Genomic DNA, 23466 nt, shown 5'->3' with positions numbered 1-23466 from the left:
AGCGCTCCCTGGCCTCCCCAGAGGCTTGGACAGCTGCCACTCAGGTTGCGATCCTTCAGTGTCCTCTACTTGATGCTGGGCCTACTAAGCACCACTGGGATGCCAGGCTGGGCAGTGGGGCTGTCCTGCTTTCTGAGCCCTGGAGTGCCTGTGTCTTCTTCATTCTTTTTTTCTCCAAACCTTTGGAACTGAGGAAGTCAATGCCATCACCTAGTGATTAAGTGGGGGTGCTCTGGGCTGACGACAGGGGCTTGAAAGGGCAGGACGGGGTCCTGCAGATGGCGATGAAGCACCACTCCAGTGGTGCTCTTCACAAAGAAACAGTTTGAACAGCATCTCCTGGAGTCATACACATGCTGGCTCCTCCCCTCCAAAGTGAGAGCTACTGGAGGACCACCCTAGGAGCCTCGGGGGCTTCTGTGAAAGGATACCAGTCCCCCTAGAAGATGTGCTCAGCTCACAGCATTCTCCGCTTGTCTGCATTTATCATTACAATCCTCTTTTCTCCATGTTTGTGTCACACGCGATAGCAGCGGCCTGAGTGTTTGTGCTGGTCTTCCTGAAATGCCATCAAGTAAGTTAGGGACATGACGAAAACACATGCACTTGTGTGCCTTACCTTTCATCCCCACTCTCCATATTTATGTCTCCTCCTCCCTGTCCTCTTCTTCACTGACTGCAGACCCAAGAGCTTCTCTTAAGAGGAGAAGGAGAGAATATCTTGACATCTGGAGGGAAGAAAATGGTTGCACGTGTCCAGAGCTGTCCAGAGCAGCAGAATACCCATGTGGGGGACCCCAGGGCAGGGCCAGATTTCAAGGGGTCTGACTCAAAGCCAGCTTCCTGCCCAGACCACTCAGAATAGCTCCACCAGATTCAATGGTGCAGAAGTGGGGTCAGAAGCCAGGGGGATGCTAGGAAAGTGGGGGAGGAGGGCTGCAGAGAGATTTTATAAAAAGATCCCAGGACACATGTGCCTGCATGAGACCAGATCCTTCAGGACAAGAATCATCCAAAGTGGGGATGCGAAAGCACTACAAAGAGGAGCTTATGATTAGAAGAAAAGAGAAAATGAAAAAGAGATGAAAGAAATAAATTACATGCAGACTGTTGCTCTCCTGATCCGATTCTTCATTAGACTCGAAGTAGTATTCTAGTGTCCGAGGGCAGCAAAGATGTGGTGGCCAAGAGAAAAGAAAGCAGAGAATTAGAGTCAATATGAGAACTAGGGGCCTTGATGCTCCTGGGATCCTGTAGCCTGCTCTCAGAATCCCTTCTGTCCTTGTGTCCATGGTCCTCCCAAGGCATCGACTGTTTCGCCCCTGCAATGAAGGAGTGGGTCTCTGACCTCTCACATACTGTTGCAGCCCTCAGATGCCCTACATGTGACCACAAATGAAGGCCTGTGTCATCCTGTTCCTCCTTCAGGCAGCCACTGTGTTCAGCATCTCTGTGCATGAGGTTGCCTTCCCCTCTCTCCATCGTCCTCCTCACTCCTTCCTTTCCTTATTTCTCTCTGAATTAGTGCTTCTTTCCTTTCTCCTGTCCCCCTCCATCAATCATATAGTTCTCCAGTACGGGCACATTGGAGGAATGTCCATGGGTATACTGCCACCGTCTTCAGTCAGACAGTGGATCAACAAGGCAGTGCATCCTTTCCGTGCAGCAGCAGGCATGGGCCTGACGCTGTGTTGGTCCCTGTGGGAGGGAAGCGCAACTAAGTCCACGTAAGAAGCGACGGTCCTGTGCCCGGGCTGACTGTAGGCACCTGGGAGGTACTTAATCCTCACACCAACCCCACAGATCTCCTACCCCCTTACAGAAGATGAGAGTCAAATCAGAGGGAAAGTTAGTAGTCCAAATTCCCTTAACGTGAAAATGATTCAACAGAGATCCTACATGAATACACCATACCTGCCCATGTTTGCCCTGAACCTTAGAGACAGAGGGACAGAGCAGGGCAGGCCTGAGGAGAGGTCACAGGATGAGCATGACAGAGGCTGGGGGCCTCTACAGAGGCATGTCTGGTTGGAGCAGAGGGATCTAAGGTCAGCAGGGCCCTCTGGCTTTGCTATCCTGAAGCTCTGTCCTGAGACCTGGACAGTCACAGGTGACAAAGGTCGGCAGTGGGCAAAGCAAGCCCAGCAGCCCCTGCACACAGTCCACCAGAATTCCTGCCTGCCAGGGAGGGTCTCTAGGGGCCACTGGATATGGATATCCCAGAAATGGATGTACATTCATGACATAAGCCTTGGGTGAGGTGAGGAGGCAGGGATGAGATCAAGGATACTGGAGCATATGCAGTAACCCCAGAGGACGGATCCTTTAACTCCTTCACACTGGGGGTGCCCTTTATGTGAGCAACAAACAATGAGGGCAGAACATGAATGTGATGCCACGAAAGGACAGAGGGAGAGACTTCTTGTCCACCTCCTCACACTCAGCAGAAGAATTTGGTGTCCAGGTTCAAGTGCCAATGAGAGTTTTGTGTCCCAGCAGATTATGTGCATCATAGACCAATAAAGAAAACAACACCAAAATCTCTCTTGCATAATAATACCCTCAGGGTGCTAATCAGAAACCAAACTTTCACACTGGGCAGTAACAAAAGCAGGAAAAATCGTAGGTAAATACTTCTTGCATACCAAAGGCAGAAAAGATGATTGTAGACACAGCACAGTCAAAGACCATGGACTTTACCAAAGACCATCCATTTACTCTTATATGTTTAAAATACAAAGGGCTTCCCTGGTGGCTCAGTTGGTAAAGAATTTGCCTGCAGTGCAGGAGACCTGGATTCAATCCCAGGGATTCCCTGGAGAAGGAAATGACAACCCACTCCAGTATTCTTGCCTGGAGAATTCCATGGACAGAGGAGCTTGGCAGGCTACAAACCATGGGGTCACAAAGAGTAGGACACGACTGAGTGACTAACACTTTCACTTTTCATTTAAAATACAAAAAAAAAAAAAAAAAACCCACACCAAATCCGATTTCTACCCATATTTCAACATTTCCCCCCATTTCACATCCACCTTCCTCAGTCTCCAAACAAGCAGGTGTAGCCCAAGTGTTCCCAGGACCCCTCTCCTGTTGGACCCTACCTGAGTGTTGTTCCCTACCTGTAGCATCTTCATCCTGGCTGCTCCATGTGCTCTCCAGCATCTGGTCTGTAGAAACACAAACATGAGTGACAAAGTTGTTAGAAAGTGTGACCAACCCATTTCTCCTACTTCACTTGAAGTTATTGTGGGTCTCAGAGCATCGCTCTGATTTTTCCCTCCAGGTTCTCAGGTCCTCCTTATGTTTTGTGGAGTCAGACCACTCGACAAGACATTGCTCACAGTTGAAAAGCCCATATGAGATAAAGATTCTGAAGATGCACCTCAAAACTTCTCACTTCTGCAGACCCATGAGAGCTCTTCCCTCTAAATTAACAAACCTGGAATTCCAACTGTATGAACAAACTTGAAATGTGCCTAGTGGGACTGAGCAATTGGATGAGTTTCGTGTTTTATATTAATAGAGTGAGTTAATTACTGATTGAATTAGACAACTGTGAACAGGTACCTCTGGCTAATGGCTATCACACTGTATAACACAGATCTAGAGTATCAAAGATGAGGGAGCTATTATTGCTCTTCCCATGATTGTTCCTACTGCAGAGTAGTGTGCTGGTCTGATCCGATCATCATTTGTAAGTATTTCCTGAGCTCATGCATACAAGCCACACATTCTCAAAGTGTAGAGGGAGAGAATTTATTCTGGTCCAACAGCTGGCACTCAATAGAAGAACTTGGTGTCCAGGTGCAAGTGCCTATGGGAGTTTTGTGTCCCAGCAGATTATATGCCACATGGGCCAGTAATAAACACAAAACCACAATCTCTTGTGCACAATACCCTTTGGGTACTCATCAGACACCAGTCTTTCAAATTGGCAGTGACCAAAAGAAAGAGCAGACCTTACAGAAAAGATGGTTTTTGCATACAAAGGAAGATGTGTGTGTGTGGTAAGTCACTTCAGCCGTGTCCCAACTCCTTGTGACCCTATGGGTTGTAACTGGCCGGGCACCTCTGTCCATGGGATTCTCCAGGCAAGAGTCCTGGACTGGATTGCCATTTCCTCCTCCAGGGGATCTTCCTCACCCAGGGATCGAACCCTCGTCTCCTGCCTTGCAGGTGGATTCTTTACCACTGAGCCATCAGGGAAGTCCACAAAGGAAGATAAGCAGTTATAATCACAGCACAGACAGAGCTCGTGGCGAGAATCCTTCTTACTTTTAATATTAAAATATGAAATGGACTTTTCTACATATATTTCCTGTTTTTCAATGTTGTCTACCTCTTCCTCAACAGCAGGTGTAACCCAAGTGTTCCCAGGAGCTCTTTCAAGTTGTATCCTACCTGAATGTCATTCCCTACCTTTGTTGCATTCATTTTCACTGTCATATATGCTTTCCAAAATGCATTCTGAGAAACAAAAATATGAATAGTAAAGTTATTAGGAAGTGTGACCCACCCATTTCTCCTGCTTAATTTAAGGTTATTCTGGATCACACAGAGAAACCCTGTGGTGTCCTCCAGGTTCTGAGATCTTCCCTGGGCTCTGTGAACTCAGTCATCTTCAGTAAGACATTGGTCACAGTTGTAAACCTTCAAAAATAGGGAGAAGCTGAAAAATAACCTTTCAACTTCTCACTTCCAGGAATCCATCTATAGTTCTTACCTCCAAGTTTACAAACCAGAAATTCCAGCATTTGAAATGTGCCTAGTATGACTAAGCAATTGGATGTTTTGTTTTGTTTCCCTTTAATAGATTGAGTTAGTTATTGATGGAATTAAATTAATTGTGAACAGGTACACCCACCTAGTGGCTGCCATTGAATAGAGCAGCTCTAGAGATACAATGCCAAAGAGTGCTCAAACTACTGCACAATTGTACTCATCTTACACACTAGCAAAGTAATGCTCAATTTCTCCAAGGCAGGCTTCAACAGTACATGAACCGTGAACTTCCAGATGTTCAAGCTGGATTTAGAAAAGGCAGAGGAACCCAGAGATCAAATTGCCAACATCCGTTGGATCATTGAAAAAGCAAGAGAGTTCCAGAAAAACATATATTGCTGCTTTATTGACTATCCCAAAGCCTTTGACTGTGTGGATCACAACAAACTGTGGAAAATTCTTAAAGAAATGGGAGTAGCAGACCACCTGACCTGCCTACTGAGAAATCTGTATGTAGGTCAAGAAGCAATAGTTAGAACTGGACATAGAACAACAGACTGGTTCCAAATAGGGAAAGGAGTATGTCAAGGCTGTATATGGCTACCCTGCTTATTTAACTTATAAGTACATCATGAGAAATGCTGGATTGGATGAAGCACAAGCTGGAATCAAGATTGCCGGGAGAAATTTCAATAACCTCATATATCCAGATGACACCACCCTTATGGCAGAGAGTGAAGAGGAACTAAGGAGCCTCTTGATGAAAGTGAAAGAGGAGAGTGAAGAAGTTGACTTAAAACTCAACATTCAGAAAACTAAGATCATGGCATCTGGTCCCATTACTTCATGGCAAATAGATGGGGGGAACAGTGGAAACAATGAGAGACTTTACTTTTTTGGACTCCAAATCATTGTAGATGCTGAATGTAGCCATGAAATTAAAAGACACTTACTCCTTGGAAGGAAAGTTATGATCAACCTAGACAGCATATTAAAAAGCAGAGACATTACTTTGCCAACAAACGTCCGTCTAGTCAAAGCTATAGTTTTTCCAGTAGTTATGTATGGATGTGAGAGTTTGACTATAAAGAAAGCTGAGCACTGAAGCATTGATGCTTTTGAACTGTGGTGTTGGAGAAGACTCTTGAGAGTTCCTTGGACTGCAAGGAGGTCCAACGAGTCCATCCTAAAGGAAATCAGTCCTGACTATTCATTGGAAGGACTGATGTTGAAGCTGAAACTCCAATACTTTGACCACCTGATGGGAAGAACTGACCCATTTGAAAAGACCCTGCTGCTGGGAAAGATTGAAGGCAAGAGGAGAAGGGGACAACAGAGGATGAGATGGTTGGATGGCATCACCGACTCAATGGACATGAGTTTGAGAAAACTCCAGGAGTTGGTGATGGACAGGGAGGCCTGGCGTGCTGCAGTCCATGGGGTCGCAAAGAGTTGGACATGACTGAATGACTAAAGTGAACTGAACTGAGAGATACCCTGATGATGAAGGGGCATCCACCCCTCTCCTGTTTTTTTCCTTGTTGCAGAGTAGTTTGTTGGTCTGATCTGAGCATTCGTTTATATTTCCTGCTTTCATCCACATGTGCCAGGAATTATGTGAGGCCTTTGTGTTGTTGTTGTTGTTGTTTAGTCGCTAAGTCATGCTGACTCTTTTGCGACCCCATGGACTGTCCATGGGGTTTTCCAGGCAAGAATACTGGAGTGGGTTTCCATTTCCTTCTGCAGGGGATCTTCCTGACCCAGAGATCAAACTCACAGCTCCTGCCATGTCTCCTGCATTGCAGGCGGGTTCTTTACTGCTGAGCCCTGGGAAGCCCCATTTGAGGCCTTGGGGGCACACTCAAACAGTAATGTCAACACCTAGGTCGTAGATGAATTCCTAGCAGGGGTCATATAAGCTGAGGTGGTGGGGTTTGCCCGGTACACCTGTGCTAGACATAATCCAAGAGGAGGGGCAGGCGGAGGGTGGACATTTTCCTTGAATCACAAACCCATCCTTCTCACCCCAGCTCTGGAAGGGTCAGGAGGTCAAGGACAAAGGTCCCAAGATGGTAAACAACTTGTATACAGAAAACTTCAAAACATTGCTGAAAGAATTAAATAAGAACTGGAATGATAGTATCATCAATTCAATGGCCATGAATTTGAGCAAACTTCAGGAGATGGTGAAGGACAGGGAAGCCTGGCATGCTTCAGCCCTTGGGGTTGCAAAGAGTCGAACCCAACTTAGCAACTGAACAGAAAACAAAGTTGGAATGAAATGCCATGTTCATACACTGGAAGCCAATATTGTTGAGATTTCCATACCACCCAAAGTGATGTACAGATTCACTGCAACACCTAACAGAAATCCAATGGCATTTTATAGAAAGGGACATTTTTTTCTTAAAATATGTAGGGAACCACAGAGAACCCCAAAGAGCCAAGGCAATCTTGATAGCAAGAACAAAGATGGAGGCTTCACACTCCTGAATTCAAAACATATTGCAAAGTCACAACAATCAAAAGAGTGGTGTAATGGCATCGAAACAGGAAGAGAGACCGATAGACCAGAAGAGTAGCTTTCAAAAACATTCTTATAGACTGAAACAACGACCTTCACCAATGTTCTAAGACTGTACAATGGAGAAAGAATAGTCTCTTCAGCAATCAACAGAATGAAAAGACATCCTACAGCATGGGAGAAAATATTTGCAAATCTAATATTTGAGAAAGGAGCTAATGTCCAAAACATATAATAAACTACTAGAACTCAATTGCATCATAAGGGACACATAATTCTGTTTTAAAATGGGCTACAAACTTGAGTAAACATTCCTCCAAAGAAGATATATGAATAGCCAGCACACATATGAAAAGGTGCCCACATCACTCATCGTCCTGGAAATGCAAACCTAAACCACAGTGAGGTATCACCTCACACCCATTCAGATGTGGGTGTGAGTTAAAAAAAATTTTTTTAGAGAAAATCAAATTAGTGAAGATGTGTATAATTGGAAATTTTGTACACTGTTGGAGGGAATATAAAATGATACAGCCATTATGGAAGACAGTATGAAGTTTCCTCAAAAAAATACGAACAAACCGTACCATATGACCCAGGAATCCCAATTCTGGTATATATCCAAAGGAAGAGAAGTCAGCATCCAGAAGACAGATCTGCAATCTCATGATCACTGCAGCACTATACACCATATACTATACACGATATCTGAGATAGAAATACAGCCCCAGGTCCATAAGCAGATGTATTGAGGAAGAAAATGTGGTGAATATATATAGTGAGGTGCCATTCAGTCTTTATGGAAGATGGAGAGCCTGTCATTTGCAGCATCATGAACAAAGAGGACACTATTTGAAGTGAAATAAGCCACTCACAGAAGGATAGATACTGTATGAGGCCATTGAAATGGGGTATATGAAATAACACTCATAAGCAGGTTGTAGAAGGGTGGTTACCAGCAGCAGGAGGAACTGGAAATGGGAGTGTTAAGTCCCGCAGGATGAAAATTTCTAAATACCAGCTGTACAAAAATGTGCATATAGTTAAAAATAATGTACTGTACACAAACAGCTTGATGTTAGAGTTCACGTTGTGTGTTTTAAATCACAACTAAAAATAAGGGAAAATACAATACAAAGAAAAGAAAGGGGGGAAGGAAGGAAAGAGGAAAATGGAAGGTGTCTGGCATGTCGCAAAGGCAGCTGGAGACAAGCACAGAACAGGAGAAAGTTCCTCTCCCAGGTCTTAAAGAAGATGCCTGTCCAGTGTTCAACAAGATGGCCCTGTGTTTTCTCATCCCCAATCAAGAAGGATCCCAAAGAGCATCCTATGTGAGGGTCTGACTGGGCTCAGGTGCTGTACCCTGATTCCTGATCTTGAAACCAAGCACCTGATCATCACGGGGCCTGGGTACCTTCCTCTGTCTTCCTTCTGCTCCTCTAAAGTGTTTCCTCTTCAAGTCATGCCCAAGGATCTTGGTGCTGTTTCCACACATGAGACCACTAGCCTCATCTTTGAGTTCTTATTTACAAAGTTAAGATATGGAAGCAATGCAAGTGCCCATCAACAGAGTCACAGCACATGAATTCGTATATAGACACGCCCACACCCATGTACACAGACTGACATCACCTAACCAGCATACAGCTGCCTCCTGGGATGCTAATTCTTGGCCTCAGTTCTTTACCTGGAAAATCACATTCCATCCCCAGGTCCCGTATTCCCAGTCCCAGCAGGAAACTGGAATCAGGTGGCTCTCCACAGGAAAACCAGCAAGAAAGCCCCATCTTTCACACCTTGTAAACTTTTCTCCCCGAGTGATTTGAGGATACATACCGTTTTCACTTTCTACTGAGACCACCTGCAGTTACAGAAGAGAAAACACTGTGAGGATCAGATTACGCTGTGGCCCATTTGCACAGGGTTTTGTTCATTTGGTGACAGTGGAAAACCAGGTGGGAAAGACAGGCAAAGTCAAGGGAACCCAGCAACAGAGCAAACCTCCTCAGGCCAAAAGGCATGAACTTTTCCTGGAGGATGTGTCTCCCAAGTTCATTTGTCTTGGCTGTGACAAGATAGTTTTCCTAGGAGGAAAAATCGCTGCAAGAATAAGAACTCACTACTGTACAGTGGGCAGCTGATGTTGTCGATTTGCTAATTGCCTTTGGAATCCAGTATCATGAGTTTCTCCCACCCAAGGAAATTGTATGCATCATCCGGGATGCACATGCTCACTTCTCCGTATCTTAATGCCATGGAAAGAGATATAGATTAACCTTTCTATCTTGGTAAGAAAGGTGAGCTTACCTTAGAGATGGGTGAAGCTTCTTCCTCTGCTCTGTCCTTCAACGAATCCTCCGGGGGAGCTAAGAGGACACAGAGTAAATGTCAGCACCTTAGTTGTGTTCATCAGAAGCTACTTAAGTAGTTTCGCTTGATGTGGACAAGGGCTGGGATTGTGTGGACATGTGTGCATGTATGCATGCTCAGTCACTTCAGTCACATCCAACTCTTTGTGACCCTATGGACTGTAGCCTGCCAGGCTCCTCTGTACATGGGATTCTCCAGGCAAGAACACTGGAGTGGGTTACCACGTCCTCCTCCAGAGAATCCTTCCAACCCAGGGATCAAACCTGCGTCTTCTGTGGCTCCTGCATTGCAGGGGGATTTTTTCCGTTGAGCTACCGGGGAAGCCCTGATTGTGCGCGTGCGGGTGGTTAATATGTTTAGATTAGGCTGCCTTTGGGGAATTTGGATGATGAAGACAAAAGAGTAAAAAAATGAAAACAGAGCCACTGACTTTCCATCTCTGGAGAACCTAATCACGTGAAATAGTCTGTAAAAGAGTAAACACTAAAATGCATGCTCTGTTTCACTGACAGAATCCCGTGACTCCTGCTGTCTGCTTCACAGCTGAACTAAGTGCTATTGCCTCCTTATCTTCTTCCAAGATCACTTTTTCCTCCTGGATTCACAGTTGGTGCTACTGTATTCATAACCACATCTAGAAGATTTTGTACTTGATTAAAAGCAAACGTCATTGGGGAACCGAATTCCATGTGAGGCAAATCATGCTATTATATTTATTTCTTTTAGCTTATCATAAGGAAAATAAAAAATGACACCCAGTTGTGGATATGACTGGTGATAGAAGCAAGGTCTGATGCTGTAAAGAGCAATATTGCATAGGAACCTGGAATATTAGGTCCACGAATCAAGGCAAATTGGAAGTGGTCCAATAGGAGATGGCAAGAGTGAACATTGACCTTCTAGGAATCAGCAAACTAAAATGGACTGGAATGGGTGAATTTAATTCAGATGACCATTATATCTACTACTGTGGGCAGGAATCCCTTAGAACAAATGGAGTAGCCATCATAGTCAACAAAAGAGTCCAAAATGCAGTACTTGGATACAATCTCAAAAATGACAGAATGATCTCTGTTCATTTCCAAGGCAAACCATTCAATATCATGGTAATCCAAGTCTATGCCCTGACCAGTAATGCTGAAGAAGCTGAATTTGAATGGTTCTATGAAGACCTACAAGACCTTTTAGAACTAACACCCCCAAAAGCTGTCCTTTTCATTATAGGGGACTAGAATGCAAAAGTTGGAAGTCAAGAAACACCTGGAGTAACAGGCAAATTTGGCCTTGGAGTACAGAATGAAGCAGGGCAAAGGCTAATAAAGTTTTGCCAAGAAAGCGCAGTGGTAATAGTAAACACCCTCTTCCAACAACACAAGAGGAGACTCTACACATGCTCATCACCAGATGGTCAACACCGAAATCAGATTGATTATATTCTTTGCAGCCAAAGATGGAGAAGCTCTATTCAGTCACCAAAAACAAGAGCAGGAGCTGACTGTGGCATAGATCATGAACTCCTTATTGCCAAATTCAGACTTAAAAAGAAAAAATGGGGAAAAACACTAGACCATTCAAGTATGACCTAAATAAAATTCCTTATGATTATACAGTGGAAGTGAGAAATAGATTTAAGGGACTAAATCTGATAGAGTGCCTAATGAACTATGGACGGAGGTTAGTGATATTGTACAGGGAACAGGGATAAAGACCATCCTCAAGAAAAAGAAATGCAAAAAAGCAAAATGGCTGTCTGAGGAAGGCCTTACAAATAGCTGTGAAAAGAAGAGAACTGAAAAGCAAAGGAGAAAAGGAAAGATATACCCATTTGAATGCAGAGTTCCAAAGAATAGTAGGGAGAGATAAGAAAGCCTTCCTCAGCGATCAATGCAAAGAAATAGAGGAAAACAACAGAATGGGAAAGACTAGAGATCTCTTCAAGAAAATTAGAGATATCAAGGGAACATTTCATGCAAAGATGGGCTTAATAAAGGACAGAAATAGTATGGACCTAACAGAAGCAGAAGATATTAAGAAGAGGTGGCAAGAATACATAGAACTGTACAAAAAAGATCTTCACAACCCAGGTAATCACAATGGTGTGATCACTCACCTAGAGCCAGACATCCTGGAATGTGAAGTCAAGTGGGCCTTAGAAAGCATCACTATGAACAAAGCTAGTGGGGGTGATGGAATTCCAATTGAGCTATTTCAAATCCTAAAATACGGTGCTGTGAAAGTGCTTCACTCAATATGCCAGAAAATTTGGGAAACTCAGCAGTGGCCACAGGACTGGGAAAGATCAGTTTTCATTCCAATCCCAAAGAAAGGCAATGCCAAAGAATGCTCAGACTACCGCACAATTGCACTCATCTCACACGCTAGTAAAGTAATGCTCAAAATTCTCCAAGCCAGGCTTCAACAATACGTGAACCATGAACTTCCTGATGTTCAAGCTGGTTTTAGAAAAGGCAGAGGAACCAGAAATCAAATTGCCAGCATCCGCTGATCGTGGAAAAAGCAAGAGAGTTCCAGAAAAACATCTATTTCTGCTTTATTGACTATGCCAAAGCCTTTGACTGTGTGGATCACAATAAACTGTGGAAAATTTTGAAAGAGATGGGAATACCAGACCACCTGATCTGCCTCTTGAGAAACTTATATGCAGGTCAGGAAGCAACAGTTAGAACTGGATACGGAACAACAAATAGGAAAAGGAGTACGTCAAGGCTGTATATTGTCACCCTGCTTATTTAACTTCTATGCAGAGTACATCATGAGAAATGCTGGACTGGAAGAAGCACAAGCTGGAATCAAGATTGCTGGGAGAAATATCAATAACCTCAGATATGCAGATGACACCACACTTATGGTAGAAAGCAAAGAAGAACTAAAGAGCCTCCTGATGAAGGTGAAAGAGGAGAGCGAGAAAGTTGGCTTAAAGCTCAACATTCAGAAAACTAAGATCGTGGCATCTGGTCCCATCACTTCATGGCAAATAGATTGGGAAACAGTGGAAACAGTGGCTGACTTTATTTTTTTGGGCTCCAAAATCACTGCAGATGGTGACTGCAGCCATGAAATTAAAAGACGCTTACTCCTTGGAAGGAAAGTTATGACCAACCTAGATAGCATATTAAAAAGCAGAGACGTTACCTTGCCAACATAGGTCCATCTAGTCAAGGCTATGGTTTTTCCAGTAGTTATGTATAGATGTAAGAGTTGAACCATAAAGAAAGCTGAGTGGCAAAGAATTGATGCTTTTGAACTGTGATGTGGAGAAGACTCTTGAGAGTCCCTTGGACTGCAAGGAGATTCAACCAGTCCATCCTAAAGAGATCAGTCCTGGGTGTTCTTTGGAAGGACTGATGTTGAAGCTGAAACTCCAAATCTTTGGCCACCTAATGTGAAGAGCTGACTCATTTGAAAAAACCCTGATGCTGGGAAAGATTGAGGGCAGGAGGAGAAGGGGACGACAGAGGATGAGATGGTTGGATGGCATCACCGACTCAACGGACATGAGTTTGAGTAAACTCCAGGAGTTGGTGATGGACAGGGAGGCCTGGTGTGCTGTAGTTCATGGATTTGCAAAGAGTTGGACATCACTGAACAACTGAACTGAACTGAACTGAAGGAAAATCAAACATAAACGTTAGAAAATACTGAGATCCTACTGCTTAAAAATTGACGCTATCAATCATGTGCCATTTTCTTCCCTTCTTTTTGTGAACAATGTGTGCATGTCCACTGATTGGTGACAGTTCACACTCCCATGAGCCATCCAACCAGAGGAACAGTTCATTACAGAGAGGAAGGCTGGAGTGAGTGCTGATGTCTCTAACCCAGCTGTGCAGGAGGTTTGTAAAAAGGCTGATGGGCACCAGGACTAACAATCAAATTCAATTAGACTTCTTTGCCACTGTGCCATCGGTGAGTGTTTACAGGATTCTAGCATTTCTAAGGCTTGTGGTAGTATTATCCAACACAATAAATACCTCCCTCATTCTTGCTGTGTTTGGTCAAATGCTAAACAATGACCCCAGCACTGAAAGATGTTGGCCTGCATTGTCCTATGTGGAATCTCACACCTCTCAGAATCTGTGAGCTTTCTGGGTGTGTTTCACATGCTTGACTCTGCCCAAGTTGGCTGTTGAATGTACCAACAGCTGCCCTGGGTTCTGTGAGCCACCTTACAGTGATGGGCAGTGTCTGGGACCTCTGGAGAGTCTAGTGCTGCCAGGCATGTACACGGAGCAGAGACCCCCTTGCCCCAGGACTGATGATCCTGTGGCTGTGTGATAAGTACAGGTCAGTGGTCCAGAGCATCACATTGTGACCCTCGTCTGTGTTCCCATTTTGACTTTTCCCTTTAGGAAGTCAAGAGTTTGGGCCATTTATCTCTGTCCCATCTCTCTCCAAGGAGAGAGAATATTATCCAAATCTCTGGGAACAGCTGTGGTGAAGGAAGAATGAGGCGTTGTTTTTTTTTAACAGAAAGTTGACAGGAGTGTTCTGTGTAAGTGGGAAATAGATCTTGGGGAATCAACACATTTATACACACAGGTTGACAATCATACCCGTAACCTCACATGTGGACAGCCTGTTAGTCCTTATACACACAAGCCAACATCACCTAAGTGATCTCACAGTTTCCAGGGACTATACAACAAGTTCAACGCTCTTTTGAGGGAAGTTCATTTCTTTCACTAAATCCTTCACCCTCTTTCCTAGTGGGAACCCAGAATCAGGGTGTTTCTCCAACCAAAGCGGGCAAGACAGCCCCACATTCTTCATCACTTAGCTTTCTCCTCTGAAGAGGAGTGGTTTCAGAATACGTACGGTTTTCACCAGCTGTTGCATCCTCCTGGAAAGAGAGAGGAGAGGACACTGAGGACTCACAGATAACGGAGAACAAACTAGAGGTTACCAATGCGGAGAAGGAAAGGTTCCCCCTTCCTCAGGGCCATGAGTGTTGTAAGGATTTAAAGAGTACAAACTACTTTGTATAAAACAGAGGAGCAACCAGGATGTATTGTAGAGCTCAGAAAATTAGAGCCATAATTTTTTTCTTTTTTAAAAAGATTTATTTATTTAATTTCTGGCTGTGCTGGGTTCTCATTGCGAGGTGCAGGCTTTCTCTATTTGTGGCGAGTGAGGGCTTCTCTTCATTATGGTGCGTGGGCTTCTCCCTGTGGTGGTATTCTTGGTGTGGACCACAGGCTCTAGGCGTGTTTCCTTCACTAGTTGTGGCTCACGGGCTCAGTATTAGTAGCTCCTGTGCTCTAGAGTGCAGGCTCGGTAGTTGAGGCACATGGGCTTGGTTGCTCTGCATCATGTGGGATCTTCCCAGACCAGGGTTTGAACCCATGGCCCCTGCATTGGCAGGTAGATTCTTAACCATTAGACCACCAGGGAAGCCCGAGCCATTATTTTCCAACAACTTTTTATGCAGTGTAATTGGAAAAACACTGAACCACTATGCTATACATTTAAACTAATATAATATTGTAAATCAACTAAAATTCAATTAAAAAATTTTAAACCTCTGGGGATGGCATCATCCTATGAACAGTGGGTACAGTTAGTTATTTGGGTGACTTTAGGAAACCAGATTGGAAACAGGTTGTAGAGTTTATGGCCCCAGTGAAAACAGTGAAGACACCTGCAGAAAACTCTCTGACTTTTCATGGAAGAACTTCCCAAGTCCATGTTGACAGGCAAATACAAAATTCTTTTTCCAGTGGAAAAATATTCTGTTTGGGGAAAAAGCTCACTGTCTTCCAATTTGTAAATGATGCTGTCATTTTTGAAATGTCCTTGCAACCAAGTATCTGTTGGTAATAGACTTTCACTCAACATTCCCCCGATCAAGGAAATTGTAAGTATCATCTATATTGAACATTGTCAGATGTCTACATTTGATTGGGAAGGAAAAAGAGATTAACCAACATTTTCATCTCAGGTAAAGAAAGGGGAGCAGTAAGTGGGATCTCTTCCTCTGTCTTGTCATTAGTCATGTCCTCCAACAGGTCCGCAGGGGGAGCTAAGAGAACACAGAGTAAATATCAGCATGCTGGTGGTGGCGCTCAGGAACTAGAGAGAGTTCATTGCTGTGGAAGAGGGATGGGTGTGTGTGGATGTGAGTGGTTAATAAATATAGACTGAACTGTGGTTTGGCATTATGTTGGTGGACTGAAGGAAGGCAAAGGTGAGAAGAAAGGGAAAACGTGAAAAAAAGAAGCCTTTGGTTTTCTAGCTATGGGGATCATGCTCAATATGAAATAGTCTGAAAAACAAGGACCCCTCTTGACCCAGGACTGATGATCCTGTGGCTGAGTGATAAGTACAGGTCGGTGTTTCAGAGTGTCCACATTGGAACCCTTGCCTGGGTTCCCATTTTGACTCTTCCCTTTAAGAGGTCAAGAGTTGGGCCATTTGTCTTCTGCCCCATCTCCATCCGAGGAGAGAGAATATTATCCACATTTCCAGGAACAGCTGTGTGAGGGAAGAATGAGTGACTGTACAGACAGTGAGCAGTGGTGATGAGATTTTTTTTTTTTTAACAAAACCTTGACAGGTGTATCGTGCTGTGTGAGTGGGAAATAGCTCCTGAGGAAACAGGCACTCCTCCACACACACAGATTTACAATCACACCAACAGGCTCACAGAGGGACACTCAACTTTCATAGACACAAACCCACACCCGATAACCATTCTCGTGTTTTCCAGGGACTGTGCAACATGGGGTTGCTCTTTGCTGCATGCATGCTCGTTGCAACCCCATGCACTGTAGCCCACCAGGCTCTTCTGTCCATGGTGTTCCCCAGGCAAGAATATGGGAGTGGGTTGTCATTCCCAGTGGGAAATCAATTTCATTTGCTGCATCCTCACCCCTCACTCCCTGTAGCAACCCAGAATGGGGTGAGTGTCTCTCCAATCCCAGCAGGCAGGAAAGTCCCACCTTCTTCGTCAGCATCAGCTAGATTTCCCATCAGCAGAGGAGTGGTTCCAACACGTGTACTGTTCTCATCGTCTGTCCCATCCACCTGCAATCAGAGAAAAGAGAGCACTGTGAAGGTCACAGCATCCTCTGCACTGCGGGCTCAGGTCTGCTCTCTATCGCTGACCTTAGGAAACCATCTGTAAAGCCACAGTTGAGTCAGTTTCCTCAAAAGAAAACTGTGAAGACACTTTTGGAAAACACTTGAGCTTTTCATGGAAGATTTTCCAAGTCAGTCCATGCTGACCAAAAAAAAAAAATCATTATCAAGAAGGAATGTTTTCAGGCTTCTCTGGTGTCTCAGTGGTAAAGAATCTGCCTGCCAATGCAGGAAACATGAGTTCAATCCCTGGTCGGGGAAGATCCCACATGCCGCAGAGCAGCTGGGGCTGGATGCCAAAACTATTGAGCCTGTGCTCTGGAGCCTGGGAGCTGCAACTGCTGAAGCCAGCGAGCCCTAGAGCCTGTGCTCCGCAGCAAGAGAAGCCACCACAGTGAGAAGCCCCCACACTGCGACTAGAGAGTGGCCCCTGCTCTCTGCAGCTAGAGAAAAGCCTGCACAGCAATGAAGACCCAGCATAGCTAAAAATAAGTAAGTAAATAAAAATTATATTTTTAAAAAGAAGGAATATTTTCTGCAGAAGGAGATGCTCACTCTGCTCAGTTTGTAACTGATCCTGCCAATCTTCCAAATGTTCTTTGAATCAGTTATTTGTTGATAACAAACTTTTACCCAGCATTTCCCCAAACAAGGGGTTTGTATATGTCATCTATAATGTACAGTGTTACATTTTCATGTCTGAATTAGTTAAAAAGAAACAAAGCAAATTTTTATCTCAGATAAAGGCGAACTTACCTTGGGGGTAGGCGGGGTCTTCTCCTCTGCCCCGTCACTGGGCAGATCCTCCAACAGGGACTCAGTGGGCGCTAAGAGGACATAGAGTAAGAGTCAGGATGTCGGTGGTGCTGCTTAGGAATTACTCAGCAAGCCTTGTCTGACTGGACGTGGAGTGGGTGTGTGTAGATGTGAGGGGTTGAAAAGTATGGACTGAGCTGCTACTGGGCCTCGTCCTAGGTGGACTGAAGGAAGGCTAAGTGGTGGCTCAAATCGTAAAGGATCTGCCTGCAAGGCAACAGACCTGGGTTCAATTCCTGGGTCGGGAAGATCCCTGGGAGAAGGAAATGGCAACCCACGCTACTATTCTCTGGGAAATCACATAAACAGGGGAACCTGATGGGCTACAGTCCATGAGGTCACAAACAGTTGGACACAACTGAGCGACTAACACTTTCACACTTTCATGGAAGAGAGGAACTTGGAAAAAATGAGCAACTGAGCCTTCAGTTTTCAAGTTCATGGGAACATATTCAGTTGAATAGAGTCAGTCTCAAAAAGGGTACACTAAAATGCAGGCTGTTTCAGTGTGTGTGGCACATGGCTCCTCCTTCCCGTTTTAAAGTTCAGCCAAATTTCCATTTTTCCTGAAATATTGCAGGATAGTTTCACACATGCTGCTCCTATGTTCCTCATTTATTGATTGGATTTTTTTTACTTGTATATATATTTGAAATATACATAATATTTATCCTTGTAATAATTTGTAGGTAGTCAGTTCAGTGATATTACCTTCACAATGCAATGTACCCTTCACTACTGTCTGTACATAATTTTTCTCATCATATCTTACATAACCTCTGTACCCATTCAGAAATAACTCACCTTCACCCCTGCTTCTACTTCTTAGTAATCACTGCTTTCTGTCCTTGATTGTCTGGCTATTCTGTTTACCTCATATATATGGAATAATATTTTGTTTGTTTTTCTATGCCTGCTTGATGTCACGACTGATATATATATATATATGAATATATATATATATTGTCTATCCATGTTTGAATATGTAACATATTTCAAAATTTACTTCCTCTTTCTGGCTGAATATTATTTAACTGCAAGTATATATTACATTTTATTTATCCATTGATCACAATGAAGTTTGGGGTAGGTCCCATCTTTTGATGCTTCTGAGAACAGTGGTGTGCAGATATCTGTATGGTGACACCTGACATTATATATTTGTTAGAACTCACCCAATGTCACAGCACAATGAGTGAATTTTAATGTAAACTTGGACTTTTAATTAATTAATAATGTACCAGCATTGTTTTGCTAATTTTAACAAATGTACTACAGTAATGTTAGATATAGTTAATAGGGGAATCTGGAGGGACTGGATATGGGAACCTTCTGTATTATCTGTTCAACTTTTATTTTAGTATGATTTCATGCTAAATAACATTTGCTGCTGCTGCTGCTAAGTTGCTTCAGTCGTGTCCGACTCTGTGCGACTACATAGACGGCAGCCCACCAGGCTCCCCCCTCCCTGGGATTCTCCAGGCAAGAACATTGGAGTGGGTTGCCATTTCCTTCTCCAATGCATGAAAGTGAAAAGTGAAAGTCAAGTCGCTCAGTCGTGTCCGACTCTTCGTAACCCCATGGACTGCAGCCTACCAGGCTCCTCCGCCCATGGGATTTTCCAGGCAAGAGTACTGGAGTGGGGTGCCATTGCCTTCTCCGGAAATAATATCTAATAATATTTAAAAATCTGGAAATGTGGCTTCAGAGATAGATCTATTTCAGCTAATATTCAAAAACCAGCTAAAGTCTAAACATGACTGAGGCCATCTTAACTATTAAACATAAACTGAATTTTGAGTTTTAAATTCATCATCACTTTTATAGTTATAAAACTACCAACTGAGTCAGTCAATTTGAAGTTTCAAATAATCTAAAGGAAGAATATGGCTTAGAATTTTTATAGTTCTTTCTTAAATATGGAACACTGAATGAACTAGAATAATCACTCATGAATGAACTTAGAGTCACTTTTCACAGTACCTTCTTCTGAGTCATTGATAGGGTGCACCCTGTTGTGTGGCCAGAAGTGGATTATTCTGGCCCAGCTACTGGGTGATTTTTTTGACAACAGATGAATGTTTCTTCTTTCATCCCTGAAGCAAGATCCTGGAAAATGAATTACAACAGACAGAACTACTACCTTGATTTCAGAAGATGACAATGAAATTGCTGATAATTGGCTCACAGGCCAGTCTTTGATCCCTTATTAACGGACAGCCCAGCAGAGCCTCCAGAGTCAAAGTTGAACTTAGGAAGATCTTGCCTTTTAGATTTTGTGGGCAAACACCTTTGTGTAGCAGAGACATTCTAGATATACAGCAAAGCACAGTGACCATGCCTGACGGCCTGATTTCAAATCCCCTTTATTAGAAGCACATGCCTGAGAAAGTGACGTAGATTTATCTGTACCCCAATTCCCTGTTCTGAGATGTAGAAATGTTAATATGACCCACATATTCATATTGTGTCAAGTGGCCAAAAATGACTCATTACAGGTAAAGCCTTAAGAAAAATAAAGGGCTGCTGCTTCATGATTTTTTATGAGTATTCACTTATTGAATGCCTGCAAGAATAAGCTAGACATGTGCTAGTGACTGAATCCAGAGAGGTGATTTGGATGGCACCAGAGCAAGGGAGGAAGGAAGCTTTCTCTCCAGTCTATGCACAGGAAGGATGCTTTACAGCTCACAAAGAACATCTATTACTGTCTCCTCTGATCCCCACATCAGTCCAGTTTCAGATGAAAGCCATAAAAAGCAGGTGCTGTAATCCATGTGAAAACAGTGGTAGACAATGAAATTTAGAGAAACTTTCCAAGAGTCACAACTATGATGAGTGATGCATCTGGGACAGGAATGTACTTGCTTGCTGATGACAGAGTTCCCTGAATCCCTGAGAACCACCCAAGACTGAGATAATGTGCTGCACCTTTGAATCAAGAGCTCCCCTCCCCTTACTCACATTCTCAAATCCTCCCACCCCAGGTTTACAGTGGGTGAGACTTGAAGCCCCGAGGAGATGTCTGAGCCAAGATGACAGTCTACATCCTCTTTCAGAATGTTGCCTCCATGTTTCAATCCCTGATCCATATACAGGAGTTTCCTCCAAATAAATCCCCTCTAAAGGACCAACATCACTGATTCAATGGACATGAGTTTGAGCAAACTCTGGGAGATGGTGAAGGACTGGGAAGCCTGGTGCGCTGCAGTCCATGGGGTCACAAACAGTCGGACTTGACTTAGTGACTGAATAGCAACAAAGGACCAGAGGAAGTTCAGCTGTGGCCATCCTCCCCAGCATCTCCACATTGTCACTGTCGCACATGATACCTTCACAATGACCAGGTGACCGCCTCAAGTGACCAGTGAGTGGTCTGTTTGGTCTGAAGGGCTCTCAAGATGGCTTCTGAGCATCAGAGGGCTTCAGATCAGCCATCAGATGGCTTCACAATGGCCTAAGCCAAATGTCCCGCTCTGTCAAGAATTATCTCTGCCCACTCTGAGCCCACCTGCTCTGTCTAGACTAGTGTGTGTTCCCATGGACAAGTGTGGCATTTCAGAGTGAACACTTCACTTCAAAAATTGAATCCCAGCCTCACACATTATTGCTCTCTGATTAAGAAAACAAGTTATGTGAGAGGAAAGTTCAGTTCAGTTCATTTCAGTTGCTAAGTCGGGTCCGACTCTTTGCGACCCCATGAATTGCAGCACGCCAGGCCTCCCTGTCCATCACCAACGCCCTGAGTTCACCCAGACTCACGTCTGTCAAGTCAGTGATGCTATCCAGCCATCTCATCCTCTGTCGTCCCCTTCTCCTCTTGCCCCCAATCCCTCCCAGCATCAGAGTCTTTTCCAATGAGTCAACTCTTCCCATGAGGTGGCCAAAGTACTGGAGTTTCAGCTTTAGCAGCATTCCTTCCAAAGAACACCCAGGGCTGATCTCCTTCAGAATGGACTGGTTGGATCTCCTTGCAGTCCAAGGGACTATCAAGAGTCTTCTCCAATACCACAGTTCAAAAGCATCAATTCTTTGGCGCTCAGCCTTCTTCACAGTCCAACTCTGTGATGCTGTGATGTCTGTGATGCTGAATGTCTCACTGACTTTAGATCTAGGTATATGTTTGAGCAGCCTGGACCAAGGCCTGTCTGAGAATGGACAAGGGCTCTGTAGTACAAGACCCTGTAGTAACAGGGTCTATATTCCCATATTCCCTTTGAGCGTCCCTTCCATATCCTCAGCCTGAACACCTCATCCCAGGACTCTCTTTGAGTACTGCAGACAGACACTCCTTCCCTGAACCAGTTGCCAAATGTTCATTCCTTAATGCAATGGCACTGTCCCTTCTTACCACACTCCCAGCCTGTGATCTTGTCCTTATCAACCCATGGAAATCCTGCCTGGAAAGTCCAGTTGCTTTCCTTTTTACATTTCTCCTGATAATATTTGGTTTCAGATTTTGACATATACATTCAGAAGAGTTGAGCTGTAATTTTCCTTTTCTGTCTATTGCAGGGGTAGCATCAAGATTCCCCTGTTTTGATGAGAGCTGTGTGGTGTTTCTTGTGTCTGTGCTCTGCAAGAGTGTGTACAAAATTGGCATTAGGAATAGCATATTTTTCTAAATTTAGGAAAATATTTGAGGCAGCCAGCTTGACAGCAGAATTGTAAAAATACCTTAAGTAATACAACAAAGCTGTATAATAGACTTATAAGTCTATAGAAAAATTACAGTGGCAGAAATGGGAAAAAAAGGTGAGAAAAAATATGTTTTCACTCAAAGTTAATCATCCATTTGAAGAAATAACCTGCCTTTAGAGTATCAATATAAACGTACCTCCAAAATAACAATTCAGATTTCCCATTTTCAAACACTTGAGGTGTGAGGGTGACAGCTTCTCATCTGGCACTAAATTTGAATCTCACAGAGTGACAATTGGAATGGAATGTAGGATGCGCATCATCACATTTCCATGGAAACCAGTCATCATAGAACTTTCAGAGTGAAGGCAGCCCTGCTCTGTGTAGACTGTTGTGTGTTTTCATGGATGAGTGTGGCATTTCAGAGTCAACATTTTACTTCAAAAATTGAATCCCAGAACCACACATTATTACTCTCTGATTAAGAAAACAAGTTATATGAGAGAAAAAGACCTCCCTAAATAGAGTTGCTACTGAAATTTTCAAAGTGAAGAGAAAAAAACGAATATGTTGAGAATAAAAAGAAGTTTCATTCTTGGTGGAAATACCATTTTTGCTATTTCTGAGTCAGTAGACATTTGTTTATCAAACAACTAAAATTTTTTTCCAGATGAAAGCAGCAATAATAGGAATTCAACTGTAAAATGTCACATTCTCTCTGAGCATATACTTATCTAATTACATTAATCCTTGTCTTATTCGTTATCACTTTCTTTTTCTCTGAATGCAACTGATTTTGTAGACTGGATTATGTCTCAGTCTCTGTGTATTCATTAAAAAAAAAAGTCCCTGTCATTGTGTGTGCACAAGACTGTGTAGTCAATGAGCTAAAATAATAGTGTATTTTCACCAGTGGGTTGAGTAAAAATATATAATTAAATCTTTCCTATACAAAGAATTTTGGATAACCCAAAACTGTAGGATTAAATATATGTTCTGGCTCAAAATTTAACACCTAATCACACCATTCCTGTGTTAGGTCATGAAATTTAGCTATGAAAAGGTAAGTAGCAGCCCCACCCCCACCTCCAGCCTCGGTAAAAATGAAAATTCTAGAAGAGAGAATTGCCGTGTTTAAAACAAAGCAGGTAGTGTTCAAGTTTTGGAATGCTATAGTACAAATCTCTGTCATTGCTGATGCACCACAAAAATCTGCAAGAAATCAAATGGATCATTAATGAGGTATATAACAAGAAGATAGATGGTGTCATATTTTCTCCAGGATTGCCCTA

General features: G+C 43.4%; 1 protein-coding gene across 1 annotated transcript; it reads right to left on the bottom strand.

Annotated features, from left to right (window-relative positions):
- Window positions 1-1134: 1134 nt before the first annotated feature.
- LOC147356799 (uncharacterized) lies at window positions 1135-22398 on the bottom strand. Its single transcript, XM_086342930.1, has 10 exons — window positions 22371-22398; window positions 19517-19642; window positions 17474-17544; window positions 16579-16663; window positions 15608-15659; window positions 14336-14352; window positions 9557-9615; window positions 9086-9110; window positions 3123-3170; window positions 1135-1322 (listed from the first exon to the last, which is right to left on the bottom strand). The coding sequence occupies exons 1-10, from the start codon at window positions 22396-22398 to the stop codon at window positions 1135-1137; spliced, it is 699 nt and encodes a 232-aa protein (XP_086199056.1).
- Between the last annotated feature and the right edge of the window lie 1068 nt (window positions 22399-23466).

The sequence above is a fragment of the Bos grunniens genome, chromosome 16 (assembly GCF_055505025.1).
Source record: "Bos grunniens cultivar Pamir isolate PY7600 chromosome 16, Bosgru_T2T1.0, whole genome shotgun sequence".
In the NCBI taxonomy this organism is placed as follows: Eukaryota; Metazoa; Chordata; class Mammalia; order Artiodactyla; family Bovidae; genus Bos; species Bos grunniens.
The sequence above is the reverse complement of the archived record's forward strand: the minus strand, read 5'-3'. Positions and strand labels throughout refer to the sequence as shown.

Bases quoted from the DNA above. Each gene is read 5' to 3' on its own strand.
- LOC147356799 (XM_086342930.1), bottom strand. From the start codon at position 22,398: ATGGGAAATCTGAATTGTTATTTTGGAG. The intron at 19,643-22,370 runs GTACGTTTATAT...TTCATTTTCCAG, and splicing joins TCTGAATTGTTATTTTGGAG to GATCTTGCTTCAGGGATGAA. The intron at 16,664-17,473 runs GTAAGTTCGCCT...CTCTGATTGCAG, and splicing joins AGACCCCGCCTACCCCCAAG to GTGGATGGGACAGACGATGA.